Source organism: Pseudochaenichthys georgianus, chromosome 12 (assembly GCF_902827115.2).
Source record: "Pseudochaenichthys georgianus chromosome 12, fPseGeo1.2, whole genome shotgun sequence".
Taxonomy (NCBI): domain Eukaryota; kingdom Metazoa; phylum Chordata; class Actinopteri; order Perciformes; family Channichthyidae; genus Pseudochaenichthys; species Pseudochaenichthys georgianus.
The window spans coordinates 9,695,389-9,712,101 of NC_047514.1; the positions used below are offsets into that span (position 1 = coordinate 9,695,389).

At 40.6% G+C, this 16,713-nt stretch overlaps 1 protein-coding gene across 4 annotated transcripts in view; it reads left to right on the plus strand.

Annotated features, from left to right (window-relative positions):
• The window catches only part of palm2akap2 (PALM2 and AKAP2 fusion), an 85,000-nt gene that overhangs the window by 22,447 nt on the left and 45,840 nt on the right, over window positions 1-16,713 (plus strand). For all 4 annotated transcript variants that reach the window (XM_034096010.1, XM_034096011.1, XM_034096012.2 and 1 more), the window contains exon 4: window positions 3,220-3,341. In XM_034096010.1, the coding sequence (XP_033951901.1) occupies window positions 3,220-3,341 (122 nt within the window). The remainder of the gene's footprint in view (window positions 1-3,219; window positions 3,342-16,713) is intronic.

The window sequence follows — 16,713 nt, forward strand, 5'->3', positions numbered from 1 at the left end:
GAATGCAAAGTAATAATTAGAACAAATTACACATGACGTTAACTGCAGACATCTCAAACCACTGCAGTAACTACACTTTAGACCACTAGCGTGTGTTGCTGCATTACACAGACCTCCAGGGAAGTCAACACAAGTATTACATGTAACATATTTACTAACTGATCATAAGAGAGCCAATATAAAGTAGACACAAGTGTCTAAATGATTGCTTTTGTAAGCCTATTTGTGTTACTATTTTGGAGATGTTATGCCTTTATCATGTAGAGTATATACTTAGATAAACTGTGTCTTGTAAATATTCCATTTGCACCTCTTCCTAGATCCAGAGGGATTATTTTAGGAAGATAAGACATATAATCTATCTGCCCCAACCCAACACCAGTGCTTTGCCCTGTCCTCCCCTAAGCTAGACAGAGAGTACATCCAGAGCCAGTGTTCTGCTCGGTTTAGTTTGTCTTGCATCCAGCGGCAGCAGGCCTGAACTCCAGATGTAATCAGCCTCTGGTCACACAGTACCATTTAATGGCCATTACCTCTGAGTGCCGCACAGCCCGGCGGCATGACGCAGGCTTTGTAGTCCGCCCTCCAGAGACGTGGTGGCATGGGAGGGGAAATGGAGGCTGGAGCCCAGAGATTTGATAAGAACCTCTTGGCTGTACGATTCAAGCCTCTCAGACTGGAGGCGTTCATCTGAGTCTGGAACTATGCAATCATTAGAGTAACCTCACCCAGCATGTTCTGTTGAAGCCTGGTCTAATCAGAATACGGTTGATTTTGCCTCTTGCATTTATACATTTAGAAACTGTGTCTCGATATGTTATTTTCTAATAAATAGTAAAGTTGTTCTAAAAAGCCCACATTCCTTTTTAAGAGTCCAGCTCAGAGGGGTTGTGCGTCAAAGGCTCAACAGGAAATGGAAAATATTTTAAACAGTGTGAGAGAGAGCAGAGAGCAGGCTGGTTCTCAGAGGAAACAACTGGTCGGTTATTATACGACACATTATCTAACACCGTTTTGTTGACTACTAAAAGGGCCCTAATGCAGTGTTGCTGCTTTTTACTGTAGAGCTTCATGTATTTAATTCCACAGTGAGGTCAAAGGTCAAGGTCAGCTACTGTAAGCTTCCTATTTTGCCTTATATACCGAAGCAGAAGTGCAGTCAGAGAGTACAGACCTAGACAAAGGCTACGACCTATCTCGTAATGGTAACACAAGTCAAACATTTTGGCGTATCCGCCCCATTGTTTGGATTCACTCCAAAATATAGTTGGTTCTTCCTTGACCACTGCTACACACTTCCACCAAATGTCATGGATATCAGGCCAGTAATTCTTCATTAATCCTGATCTCAAAGAGACAAACACACACAGAACACGACCTCCTTGCCTGTGGCATTAAGCAGAATCACATTCATTCAGTCTCGATGGCAAACAAATATTTCGTAATGAAAATGATCTATGACAGTTGAGCCTGGCTATCTGGGTGTGCAGCAGCCACACACACACACACACACACACACACACACACACACACACACACACACACACACACACACACACACACACACACACACACACACACACACACACACAAACAAATAGCCCAGCTGCCACATTCTGACAGCAGGTGGTAAAATGCTTTGGAATAATTTCCGCAGAGCCCATTGTGTGTGTGTGTGTGTGTGTGTGTGTGTGTGTGTGTGTGTGTGTGTGTGTGTGTGTGTGTGTGTGTGTGTGTGTGTGTGTGTGTGTGTGTGTGTGTGTGTGTGTGTGTGTGTGTGTGTGTGTGTGTGTGTGTGTGTGTGTGTGTGTGTGTGTGTGTGTGTGTGTGTGTGTGTGTGTGTGTGTGTGTGTGTGTGTGTGTGTGTGTGTGTGTGTGTGTGTGTGTGTGTGTGTGTGTGTGTGTGTGTGTGTGTGTGTGTGTGTGTGTGTGTGTGTGTGTGTGTGTGTGTGTGTGTGTGTGTGTGTGTGTGTGTGTGTGTGTGTGTGTGTGTGTGTGTGTGTGTGTGTGTGTGTGTGTGTGTGTGTGTGTGTGTGTGTGTGTGTGTGTGTGTGTGTACTGTTAACTGTCAAATCGACAGCCAAGAGCCAAGCAACAGTTTGACAGAACCAGCCAAAGGTGAAGCTAAGTGTTCCCGCTCAACTCTGTTGTGGTAACAAAACAGAGTACCAGACAATGACAAGACATTAAATACACAAACACACGACTCTGGCATTCATCTTTAAATCGTTAAAGAGTAGCAGAAACACCAGTGTGATGAGATGAGGTGTTTCTCTATAGTTGTAATGCACCATGAAGTAGTCAAATACTGCAATTCAGTATGGCATAATCCAAACTGTAATCATTAAAGTACTATTTGTGCTATTATGCTCATTTTCAGATTCATATTTGTATTTTGTTCTTCTACTGTGACATGTACCCATACCAGTGTTGGAGGGCAAGCCAATAGAAGCGCAAGTGTTGCATAGTGATGTCAATATGTTATGGAAGTAAACAAAGGACTACAATCTTGGCGTTTTCAGGCAGGTGTGGGAGAGATACTCCTTATGACTTTGGGATTTTAGTCTTTGCAGACCATTTGCACAGAACAGGTCTAGGTTTCTCTGGCTTATTATCATCAAGACAAGGAGTAGTTTAAGCAGATGAAAACCGCCTATTTGGGGATGAACGACTATATTGCATATTGTAGGACAACAGCATAAACATTGGCCTACTGTATGTTAGGGTGTATGTTTAAAACAAATGGCTATAATGCTGTGTACACATGGTGTAATTTAACAACGGGTTTTCTCCTGTGAGTAACAGCTGAGTCTGTGTTATGTAAAAACTGTGTGGGCCTACGTGTTTGTTTAAGTTGTTGTTAAGTTACTTTCCATAATGGATGTCCAGTGGTTTTTAAATATACCTGAGAACATCACAAACAGGCTATTTGAAGAGTGTTAATGTGTTGCTGTAGATCTGTCCAGTCTGTTGGAGTCGAGTCGTAGTTAAAGAAGTTCCTTACATAAACGGTTACCAAAGGAGAACTTCCAATATAATAACTTTGTCAATTATGAAGGGTTTTGTGCTGTTTTCTGTCTTTCTATAGGCAGGTAGAGTTGCATATCGTCGGCATAGACGTTGATCCCAATGTCCTTGTTTAATGTCACCCAGATGGAGCATGAAATTGTTCTTCCATAATATGTAACATCACCTAACGTGTCTCTGTTCTCGCCTCAGTCCAAATCCACGCGTGAGCGATGGCTCCTCCAGGGAATGGGTGCGGAGCAAGAGGAGGGACGGCGGAAACAGCTGGAACAGGACGACGAACAAGGAAAGAGGCTGGAAGACATTATACACAGGTACGCTAATGAACCCCACAACGACACTTGTATTTGGATTTGTTTAGTCTTCATGCTATCTTCACATCTGTTTGTGTTACCACACATCTGCTTTATTATCCAGCACTTTGTAGTTCAAATGTTTTCTAACATACCAATCATGTCAGCTGTTTGGCTTTCCCTTCAGTCTCAAATGTAGTCGTCAGATCTGGCAAAGATTTTGACATCCTCTCCACATGGTCCAAATGGGGAATAATAAAAAGCAATGCTTCAGAAACCAAATAGAAGAGTCTCTCAGCTGTTTTTCAATCAATATACAAGATATAGAATATACATTGGACACCAGATAGCACACAGATTTATATATAAATCTGTTAGGAAAATATCACTCAACACCAGGTTGAGAATCAATAATCAGGTACTCATTTATTCTTGCAAGAAGGAGCAGAGTTAAATCACATACAAAGGATATGGTTTAACTCACACACATGGGGTATGTTGCTCAACGGAGCAGGAAAAAACATCAGGCTTATTTAGTCCAAAATACAGGAGATAACAACAAAGTCGTAAATCGAGGTGGCCTAATATCATCCGCGGGTGTCGGAAAAGCGCCGGGTCATCTGTGACTTCCTCTGGACTTCCTTCACGCCTCATAGAAATGAGATATGTAGGAGACAACAAGTATGTGTCTGTCTCCTCATAAAGATCAACAACCTGAAATGCCCTGCCTCGTCCTATCATAAAGAGGCAGCTGCAAGGTCGTACACAGTTCAGAATCACACATGACATCAGTGCATTCAAACAAACCCAAAGAGGAGACAACAGTATTTTCTCCAACAAAATCCTAATAAATTATATATAATTGATTCATATGTGCACTTTATTGAAAAAATTATCTTTTCTTTTATAAGCCTGTATCCGGGGTAATACAACTGAAAGGAGTCCTGATTGGCAGGGAAAGGAATCTACCGTGTCCTGAAAAATTGTTTACCAGGCAGGCAAAAATTTCACTGTCAAAGAACCTGAAGTTGAAGTTGACGTGGAAAACCGCAGTTTTAAAGAGGAATGGACGGATAAATACGCATTCATCAGGCCAACGTTCAATAAGGCTACACAATCTCAGGCGTCATCATATCACGCCACAGTCACCTCGCCGTGCGGGCCGGATGAGAATGTCTGCCGGGTGTTGGTCACTGCTATACACCAACAGAGTCAACAATAGCGTGCTTAAAAGACATCATCCATATTTGAAGCACCAAATAAGAGTCCTTTGACAGAGCTCTAATTCTGGATGATATGTAGATATATTTGGCTCCACACACCACCACAAGTATAGTGTAGAGCGGTTACAATACACACACTGTAACTGGAGAAGTATTGAAGGTGTGGGATTCTAAAGGGCCGCTCTGGAATTCTGTAACCTTAGAGCAAAATCTATATTTCTCTAATGCATCGCTGTGAAAACAAACACCACACGCTACTGTAAACACATGCATCCTCTCCAAAAACAGACACGACGAGAGCTGAAAAGGAATGAAGACGGAGAATGACAGTTTAAGATGTTATGGAAAATGACAGCTCGAGGGAGGATACATGGACACTTTAGAGGCTGAAACAAGTGAGGGGATTATAGGCAAAGGAAGAGAGTGGGCATTGAGAAGGTTGGAAAAGGTGGGAACACTTCCTGCATGTGTGTCTCTCGGAGGAGCTTCCTGATTACTGTCAAGCATCGCTGTGAGATAAGTCAATGACTCCCCGATGAAGTCAGGCATGAGATCATCATTGCTTTAATGAAGTGCCAGGCAGTGTGCCAACCTTGCAGTTTGTATACTTGGCTATGAGTGTTCTTTTGAAGGGTGTGAGAATTGGGCAGAGCTGCCTCTTGTCTTCTATGAGAAAGGACAACAACTGGAGGTGTTGCTTTAGTTGTTTAGAAGACAGAGGAACGTAATGTTATTTTGACTTAAGTGATCAATTAGCAGTGTAAGCTAAATGAAATGAAAGGGCATCATACGTGCTCTCTGCTGGACTGGGGGCTTACTTCCGTGCAGTATTTTCAACAGGACTGAAATTACCTTGAGATTACCTTGTATTCATATACTGTGAAAGAGGGTGCATGGGAAATTGCTGACTTTGCTTTGTAATGTGTGCATGGACAAGAACGCCCTTGGAAGTTAATTAAATGCATGCGAAATAAAGGCAAAAGGAAAAACCCCTTTTCCCTGGTGTGTTTTTGGCAACACAAATAGCAAGAAGACGGCCTGAAGCAGTAGGAACTGTTGGCATCATGCAGCGTGTAGTAGCGGAAAATGTGACTAGTGTAGTGGATGGTAAGGCGGAATTCTGGTTGAAAGCTAATAATCAGCCAACACGCAGATTTGCTAATTCATGGTTCTTGTATTTGATCAGAGAATGGGGAGAAAATGAAGCTTGTGGAGACTAGGCTCGAGGTCAATTTGGCATCAGTGAGTCAGGCTCACGCTCCGCCTCCTCATCTATCAAATCTCTGCTGAAAGAGACTCTGTTAGCCAGCAGCTACTGTAGCTTATCACCGGCGCTGGAATAACATCAACATCATACGTTTTTTATACTAACGCCAGGATACCATTCGCTCTGGTGCAAAACAGAACAGCTGTGAATGGTCAAAGAGGGATCTTTGTAGACCAAAGTACAGTTTTGATTGTGGAGCTGCTTGGTGTGAATCACTTCATTCAGCTGCTGTTCAATGGACTTGTTGTCTGGTCCTCTCTTTCAAAGAGGACATATTGTAGTCTGTGGCTTTGATTACTTACAAAGGCAATTAAAACCACAAAGATAACTCTTAGCTCTGCTCTGCTGTCATGTGTTTTCCATCTGGTTTCTCTTTTTCTGAGGGTTGCCAAATCCTGCTCTTCTCATTTAAAGAGGACATTGTATGTTCAGTTTCATATTTGTATTTTTTCTTCTACTCTGACATGTTTACAGTACATGCTTTAATGTTTAAAATATCCTTATTTTCCTCATACTGCCTGTGCTGCAGCACCTCTTTTCACGTCTGCTCTGGTTGGTTAGCTGGCCGGCTTTGTTGTGATTGGTCAACCATGTACAAAAACCTTTATAACACACTACAGCAAAGGGAAAACCCCAAAAAGCATAATAAGGCCCTTTTTAAAGACAGACAGATACAAATCAAGTAAAGTAAAACTAATAAAAATTGCAAATAACACCAATTATTTGACAAAAATACGTGTTTGACAGAGTTGTGAGATGCGTTGTGATACCGCTGTCCCTTGAATGTCTGTGTGTTTTGCTTTGAATATGCATACTTATCAGTTACAAACCTTTACGAAAAACCTGCCACATTTACACACTGTGTCTTTGGTCATATTCTCCGGAGACTCCAAGTTCAGCAAGGATCGTATAACCTGTAGTTGCCTTGCTTGATAGTACATGAACCATGTAACAGAAAGCATTGTCAAGCAATTAGGATCTCAGATTGCTTTGAGAGGAGCTCAGCTGTCTGGGACTCATTTCCCAAGGCCTTCAGGGAACTGTGTGTGTGTGTGTGTGTGTGTGTGTGTGTGTGTGTGTGTGTGTGTGTGTGTGTGTGTGTGTGTGTGTGTGTGTGTGTGTGTGTGTGTGTGTGTGTGTGTGTGTGTGTGTGTGTGTGTGTGTGTGTGTGTGTGTGTGTGTGTGTGTGTGTGTGTGTGTGTGTGTGTGTGTGTGTGTGTGTGTGTGTGTGTGTGTGTGTGTGTGTGTGTGTGTGTGTGTGTGTGTGTGTGTGTGTGTGTGTGTGTGTGTGTGTGTGTGTGTGTGTGTGTGTGTGTGTGTGTGTGTGTGTGTTGCCTACAGTCACACAAACCCTGAACTCGAACACCCTTAACACATCTAGTTTACATGAAGAACTTTCAAATAGGATGGAAAACCTGTCTTTCATGTGGGTGTTATGCAATGCTGTGCCACTGGTTGATCATTTAGATGTTATGAACAGGACAGCTTGTGTGTGCATTTCAGGCAGAGGGTGTGGCATCTATATTTATACTCTGTGGGAGACCATCCCAGAATATCCTGTAACCCTTACTGATAGGGACAGAGGTGAATAGTAATATGGACACTGCATTATCTGTGTGTGGGTGAGACTAAGACTAATCATATATAAACCTGGATTTCCATGAAAACTACACTTCCTCCTGTAAACACCTTTAAAATAAATGCCACTCTCTTGTTACTAAAAACACAGAAGCCTAATGTCTTGCCTTTCCCTTTTCTGGCTGCTAGACTAACAACACATGCACTGGTGGACGTGTTTATAGAGGAAAGTGACAAAGACAAGGCAGAGGTTCTTTTATAGCTTGTTTTCATGCACTGGAGAACTCATCGTGGCAGAAGGAGGAGAAACAGCTGTATCTGCATATTGAGAACAACTAACAGTTGTGCTACTGTGCTTTAAATGCATAAAGGAAAAAAAAGAAAAAGAACAAGCGTCCCTTCAGATTAACCATATTTGGAGGACATACTGGAAAATGCATAAAAAACAAAGACAACGGGACAACAGCCGTGTCTTTGTGTGGTGTTGTAAGTGCTTCCTTAAAGGGGAAATCACATAAAGTGACTGAGGAAAAAGGAGCCAACAGGGAAATCTTTGAGAAGGCTATTTCATACACATACCTAAGGCTGTTGAGCCCGTAGACAGAGAAAGAGAGAAAAGAGCTGTTGGACACACTGGTCCGTGAGCTAGTTGTTAACCCAACTTTAGGAACACACAGAACGGTGAAGAAATAGCAGCCATTGCGGAGGAGAAGACGCTTCTTAGCAGGGAGTGTGGCGGCGGCGGCGGCAGTGGTAGTTTTACAGATATCCCTATCATTACATGGACAGTCTGACTAAACACAGAGAAGGATACAGCCCTCTCACAATGCGGCACTGACCCGGGCCGACACATACCCACACCAGGCTACTTTTGGATTATTGCTCGTTTTATGTCGCACAGACAGCTCTAGCTATCATTGAAGGGCTGCAGTGTGGCTTTTTTACAGCGTTCCCTGCTATAGCTACAGAACATTAAAGCCAGTGGAGAAGCTTTAAACATGAAAGCAGGATGAGACTACAAGTCTTTATGTGTTTTAAGTAACATTAATTATAGTGCACATGTGTTAAGTGTTAACACACTGTTAAGTTTAGTTTATTTGCCCTACATTTGTTCACTTTAATTTCACTATACATCGATTTGGATCAACGCATCGATTGACTGATCAACGATCCAATGTCAGCAATGCAAAGTGAATATATTGACACATATCATAATTTTCAACATACACATTTATTTTTTATTTCCCATGGAATTTGAGCTTCTTCCTACAGAACCCAATATAAAAGCATAAAATCCTATTTTGAGCACTTGATTTTGTATCAAGTTTAATCAAAATCAACTTTCTTATATCAGCAAATGTTGTATTATATGCGATGAAACTATATTAAATGGTATAATGATGACATTTGTGATTTGATACCTAACTTAGGTCTAAATCACATTCAATACATAGTAATAAGCAATGCTTTGGAGAGTCAGCCTAGCTTTCCCCCGTGTCTGTATGTGTCTGCTAAGCTAACCAGCTGTAAGCTAAGGTTTTAAATGAACCAAACAGGCTTGAGAGTGGTATCGTCATATCTAACCCTCTTCAAGAACAAAACTTCAGGAAGTAACCCACACAGTTTTAATGTGTTCTTGTTTACAGAGGATTTGTAGCCGAGCCATTCATCTTAATTTCCCTGCTAAGTACCGCTGCTGCTGCTGTGACCTTATTTCTTGAGAGGAGATCAATAAGGCTTCATCTAATCCTGTCTAACTATCAATCAGTTACCAGACCAGAAAACCACTCTTCCAAACTGTGGCGAAGAGACAAATGGAGTCTGTCCAGTAGTATACACGAGGTCCAGCAGGCAGTCTGGCAACAGCAAACTGTACTTATTGCAGCTTTGAAATGCCCTGTATCGGGTTACATAATGTTCTAAGAATATGTCCTTCTTTTTGAAAAACCACATTGATTTTAACTTAAGAAAAGTGTGACGTGGTCCTCATTTCTGAGCCCATCAGGATTTCAGAAAACTATGTTAACTTGATCTGAATCCAAGTGCGGTAAAAACAACGTCGAGATTTAGTCGCGTAATGTGACATAGTGCAGACCAAGACACTGTTAGGATAGACTGGATTTAGGGTCCTGAAACCACCATGAATCAAATTGGAAGTCTACACTGTAGATTAAATGAGATCCAACACAGCCTCCTGTCTCTTTTAAGATCCAAACCAAAGTTCCAGGCTACAATAAACTTGGAATCCATCTTCTTGTCCAAACAAATCTTCTCAAGCTAAATAGGTTGTCTATACATATTGTCATTCTTTAGTGACACTGGAATGTTTGTGATCTGGCTTATATCCTTGCACGCTCTCCTTTTGGGTTGATTTTACAGCCTTCAATGTTAGCGTATTAAACTCTCAGTCATTCCAAATATGAATGTCAACTTTATCCATAAACACCCTAAAAAAGGGACACATTTAATTGCATTGTACCCTAATTACGTAGTTTGAAAGCTAACTTTATTTTTGTAATAAAGCTAGAGCCAGATCAATGATTGTGACGTTATAGGGCGTAAATGGATAGGTTTTGTGTTTGATTGACATACATGTATCATCTGCAATTTTATAATGGATGAATCTCTTCAGTTATCAGTTGAAACATTCTCTGGTTCCAGCTTCTCCAAGGTGGGATTCCCCCCTTTCTGTTTCATGTTATTGTAAACTCAATGGGTTTTGGATTGTTTGTCAGACGAAGCGAGACGTGTTATGACTTCACCTTGAACTCTTAGAAACTGCGATGGCTATCTTTTACAATTGTGGGGACTTTAAGTGATTAAATGTACAATCTCTGCTTTGTTTTCTTTGGCGGCACCTATGGCAATAAGCGGTAATGACAGCTGTGTTTTTATTCTAATTCCCTGTTCTTTAGTTTTGGAAGTTTCATTATCCCTAGTCAGTCCTCTTTTCTTTAACTGTTTTAGGCTTAGTACACATTTATTCTCAACTCTTGCAGGTTTTTCTGTCGCATTAGCACCACCTACCCGCCACTAACTTTGCAGCGCTTGGGATTTTTCCTGAATGTAATATTGCTTCTTTCATTTTTGGAGTGCACTGTGTACACAAATGCCTTTTAGTATAATACCCCTAGCTTCTCAAGAACTCAAAGTCAGTTCTCCTATCAATCAGATGCTGGTATATTATTATTCAAACCCAGTCAGTGTTATTAACACCTTCCCAAGTCTCTCACTTGAAGGTGGTGTAGGTCATTTTGGAGAAACCAGCTCTAGAATTTGAAAATACACAGCCGGAAGAAATCTGCCACTTCCTTACAGAGCCCCTCCTCCAACACACACGAACGCGCACATGACCAATGAGGGCACGAGATAAGTTTGTGCACAGATGGAAGGCTGACAGGCAGGTAGGCCATCCAGTTATTTTAGCCGGGCCGGCTCAGATGATTGGTCGTGCTTTTTACAGCGCTACGGCTTCCACAGATGACATTTTTTTATGGATTTTTTGTCAAAGCACTTCAGATATTCATTGCTATCGGGATGTTAAGAGCATTCCATGGAATATAACAAAAAGTGTATCTCGAGCCGGTTTCTCAAACTTACCCACCCCACCTTTAAAGGACAATAGGATATTTTTATAGATACACAGTTAAGTGCTACCATAGCTGCATAAGGGCACATAACAACAGAGGTGGAACATAACAAAGTGCTCCTTTAGTATGGTTTGTACAGTAAGTACTGACATTAATAGTTGTATATCCATTTTGTGACATTAATCCGATATCTGTTAAATGTTGTTTAAGAAATATTAGGTTATACGCAAGTCAAAGAACTTCTGCGGCTATTTCTAATGGAGTACTTGTTTGTCGAGATTAGTATCCCTGTCATGTAATCTACAGTGCTGCCTGTAATTTGCCTCGTTGAACACTTTAAACTTTAAACAATAGCACAGATGAGTACTTGGGACAGAGATAGAAAGACATATATAATTCATCTTTAGTTGTGTGTGTGAATTTTAGCCAAGTGGCAGTAAATCATTCATGACAATAGTAGGAAGGAACAAAGAGCTGTATCAGCGCCCATTGTGGTTTAGTGTACTTCCTGTTTGTGATCTGGAAGACAGATCAACACTGAGGACAGGAACAGGAGGGAGCAGAAGAAGCATCTCTACCCATGCAAATAATTGGGGTAGAGGTGTGTGTGTGTGTGTGTGTGTGTGTGTGTGTGTGTGTGTGTGTGTGTGTGTGTGTGTGTGTGTGTGTGTGTGTGTGTGTGTGTGTGTGTGTGTGTGTGTGTGTGTGTGTGTGTGTGTGTGTGTGTGTGTGTGTGTGTGCGCGTGCGCGTGCGTGTTTTCTTTGTTAAGCTCCACCATTGAGCTCTTCATTGATTTCTATGCGGTTGTGGTTGAATGTGAAGGCCAGTGATGTTCTTTGTCGATGTGTTTCATGTGATAAATCTTCACAAGTCAACACTGCTTTTATTTGAAACCCTTTATGTAATCACACGGATAAAAAGCAAGTGTTAGGAAGAACCGCTGGAAAAATGAGCCACGTCAGAGGCTGCGTTTAGCACCACACTAACACTTCTTTAATATCACTATACTTTAACCCTCCCCCATTTAGCATTCATGAGCAGTACATAGACTTTTAATACATGGCTTAGTTTAATTAAGTTGTAAAGAGACCTAAGGACATTCTATGGGATTATCAGTGTACGTTATTTGTCAATATTGGTAATCTCTCCTAAGAAGAACAATCGAGCGGTAATTTTTGTGGAAATGGCAGTTTCAAATAAAATCCTCTTTTAATCGCCAAACACATGCAACAGCTCTGCACACACATTGAAATATAGGCTCTGACTTTAACCAATCCACGTATTGGAAGTATAATTAACAGATAATGTACTTTGTAATGTATTTGATTATCTGTTTGTACACCAGCCTCCACTAATGGATTCAGTATAGTTGTAGACCGTACATTAATAAAAATAATATATGCTTACAACTACATTAATATTATATTTTTAAAAGGCTTATTTACTACTTATACATGCATGATCTGCAATTGGCAACACCTTTTTTATTATTATTCTGCCTTACGGCCATATATAGTTTTAAATTCGGCCACTTCCCTTTCTGGACCGCTCGGGTAAAACAATGGCCCCGCCCACTGATGCTTCCCTCAGCCAATCAGATTTTATTCCATCTTCCATTGGATTTGTACTACAAAAACTCCTGAAGAAGGAATGTACCTATATCTCCAATCACAGACGACACACATACAGTATCACGTTTAAATACACACACAGACACACACACACACACACACACACACACACACACACACACACATAAACACACACACATACATCCACCCAACACATAAAACCAGATGTCTTCCTCCTCGTGTATAATGTGAAAAGCGGTTGCTGCCCAGCCAGGGGTATCCATGGCAACAGGCCTGTGGTTGGTTGATGGGACGGGACAGTGACATCACTGCTCTCTTTCAGGATCACCAAAGAGATAGTAACACCGCTCGACACAGAAGTATAAAGAGAGGAGGGCGAGCAGGAAATGAGGAGGAAGGACGTACAGTGTGAGGTCATGGCCCCAGATCTCACTCACACACACACACACACACACACACACACACACACACACACACACACACACACACACATACACACACACACACACACACACACACACACATGGTAAAGCCATATGATATGCATATTTTATTTACTTTTCTTTTCATACTGTACAGTATTTAATTATTTAAACACTTGTTACTGTAACTGCATGCCCCAAAAGGGCCTGGAATTAATGAGGAATAAAGCCTGAAGAGGCATTCAAAAGACCTCTGATGCTAATATTGTGTTACCCTTTCAGAAAATGTCCTATATAATAGAGTGTTATCACATAAGACAGGTCAAACAATCCACCCATCGTGTTACTTCCAGGCATTCTCTGCTCACTCTCTGGTCATGTTTGAGGTTTGATCACTAGAGGGTGCCAGACACAAATAAGACCAATAAGACAGGCTTGTCGACACATTCAAAGACAGTCAAATATCCCTGTATGAATTCCATTGTGAGGCTTTATTGAGAGGTTTTGATTCAAAATCATATATTTTTTCGGTTGCGGTTTGCCCTGATATTTTAGTAGAATGTGTATTTTGTTTAAATATTTAACCTTTGTATCTTACTTTCATATCCACTCCCTACATACCCTTTCTAACTTCTGTCTTGCCAACCAACAGTTTTTTTCTTCCACTGGATAAACTCATTAGGCTACAAAGACAGTAGACCTTTCAGAAGTATAACAGTGATTGGAATGGGTTTTTAGCTGTGACTGAGATTAGATCAACAAGGTATTTAGTTATTCTAGGGTTATGAGCCACTAACAAGGATTTATGAAGGATAGATGCTGACATGTTGACATTTAACGTGCTCCTCATAAAATAGCTCCTGGAGTGATGTAATAGGATGAGGAAACCTGCGTCCTCCTCCGGTCACAAATCTTCTTTCTTGCCCATTTTGGAATGACCTCATGCAGCTTACAGGAAGCACAAGTAAAATCAATTTCCTGCCAGAAAGGGAAAAAAGGAAATGTGATAGGGAGGAGCAGGGTCACACGGTCTACGTTTATTTGTCTTAATGGAGTTAGAACAGAAAGCGCTTCTCCGACTTCTTACAGTTCTGAGTTCAGTAACCGACAGTTCGCAGAGTTGGTTGCTATAGTGACAAAAAGTGTGTTTAACAAGACACTTTTGCCATTGACTTGTGTCACATACTGTAACACAATTATCACAATAGGTAAAGTAAGAAACGTCACAATTTCAAATGTGTATATAGTCTACACAGCTTAATATTTAGAAAATCTAATCATACATAAATTGTTTTTCTTCCACAAATGTCTTTCTCACATCCTCTCAGCATGTCCTGCACTAAAAAGTGGGCTACACCTTGTACTAAAAAAATAAAACAAACATTCTGTTTGATCAGGGCCCAAAGTGTTAAAACCTTCTGGACTTTGTATACAAAATTTGAAAAGGGGGAAAACCACAAAGAGACTTAAAAGGACTAAAAAGAGACACAAAACAACCTCAAAGAAAATTAGAAGGACTAAAAAGAGACACAAAACAACTTCAAAGAAACTCAAAATGACTACAAAGAGACACAAAACCACCTCAAAGAAAATTAAAATGACTATAGACACAAAATGACTACAAAGAGACACAAAACAACTTCAAAGAAACGTAAAATTACTAAAAAGAGACACAAAATGACTACAAAGAGACACAAAAGGTTTTTTTTTTTAAAAACACAGACAAAAAAAACACCAAAAATATGAAAAACTCTTAAAATGACTACAGAGTTTCACAATGAGACACAGAACGACTACAAAGGGACAGGAAAGGGCCTCAACGAAGTGAGACAAAACTGCATAGCATTGCTTGGGGACTACATAGAGACACAAAATCATTGAAAGATGCATAACCACACAAAATATAACAAAAAGAGGCCTAACAACTGTCTATTTTGTGTGTCTTGATCCTAAATAAGATACAGGTGGTGGGGCCTCTCGCATGTCTATGCCCAGTGGCCAATTGTCTTATGATCTCTCCATGCATTTGATACGTTTAAAAGTTCAGCAGCACAAAAAATAGCAGAGATTACCCAAGAGTAAGTTGGTCTTGCTGCGAAAATACTTAAGGTTGCAGAAATGTACTAGCGTATATTCAAATAATAATACACTTCTTCTACTTTAATCTCTCTAATATACACCTCTCACTCTCTTTTGTCTTGTCTTCCTTCTTTTCTTGCTTCTTTCACATGTTGGCCAATATGGGATACATCAAGGCAAGGCAGATTGAGCATCCTTGAATAGCTTTGTCATGCATTCACTTGAGGTTATTTTACACACATATAAATACATTTCAAGTGGTCTAATGACCTGCACTGATAACACATTGTGGTGCAGTCCTTGCAGTCTTTCCAAGGTTGGGTTATTGTTTCTTGTTGAATTTCGCATGTACAGTCCAGAAATACTATTAATAACCACTGTCTGAGACCTTAACAAAAACAAAATACTTTACCAGTATGAGTGCTGACAGATACAGCACAGGTACCAAGTTGCTTTCACATACTTGATGCCTACTAAAATATACTACGCATTTGACCAACATTTAAATGATTGAGGTACTACAGTAGGTACGCCCCGTACTAGAAAAGTCGGGTGTAGCCAGTGGCGCAGAGCCATTACGCCATTACGCCATGTAAGTTGCTATCAAGTTCCAATCTAACGGGACCCTGATATATATATATATATATACACTCTGATAAAATGCTTTTTCTCTTCAGAATAGATAGTGTTTCTTTAAATGGCTTACATGCATGTTGCTATATTTGTTATAATCCTGGCATAGCTTGCCAAGTCTTGAGTTGTCTCATTTCTAGTAATACTGAACGACCCCGAACTGTGCTGATTATTTCCTTCCAGACAATGGTTTGAGAGCAGGCTTGCAAGAAAGCAACATGCTTATTAAAATGTTTGATGTAAACATTTCACATTGAGAGTAGAGCATGATAACATTCAGCAGGGACGAATTATTAAGTACTGCGACTTCTGCAGTGTGCATGCTCTGTCTCTGTTTTATACCGTACAAAAATACCTGAGTAATATTGTATCAATGTAATATACCATTAATCTAAGGTTTCTGGGGGTCCAAAAGAAGAAGGTATTTGCCTTGAAAAGGAGTATTTCTAGGACCACAGCACTGTTTTCAGGCAACATCCAAACATCACACATTCGTAGTTAAGTGTTGATGCGTTTGTAAAAAAAAATGGTGTTAAAGCTTAGCAATTAGAGCCAAACGAACAAGGTTTTCTAACAAACGTTAAAGACACAATCTTTTTGTGATTATTTTTTCTTTATTTAAAAAAACCCTCCTGTTCACAATTGGTGTTTTGTAAACGTGTTGAACTGCGTACTCAAACAGTCCTGTAAGAACAACTTATACCAGTGCTTATTCACGGCCACTGATGCTGATATGAGCCATATTGAATCTGGAGTACGTTGGGAAGTCCGACTTTTGGCCGCATTGCTATGAACCGTTAATATCTCTTTTACATGCACAGGCTCACACACACTGACGCACAAATTCCTCTGGTCCCACAGGAGTGTATATTGAAGTATTGTGAATGCTGGCAGTGAGTGAGGAAGCGACCCTGGTCCTCCTCCCAGACTGCTTCCTAGTATTGTTGCTACATCCATCTCTTAAAATTCCGTGTGTGTGTGTGTGTGTGTGTGTGTGTGTGTGTGTGT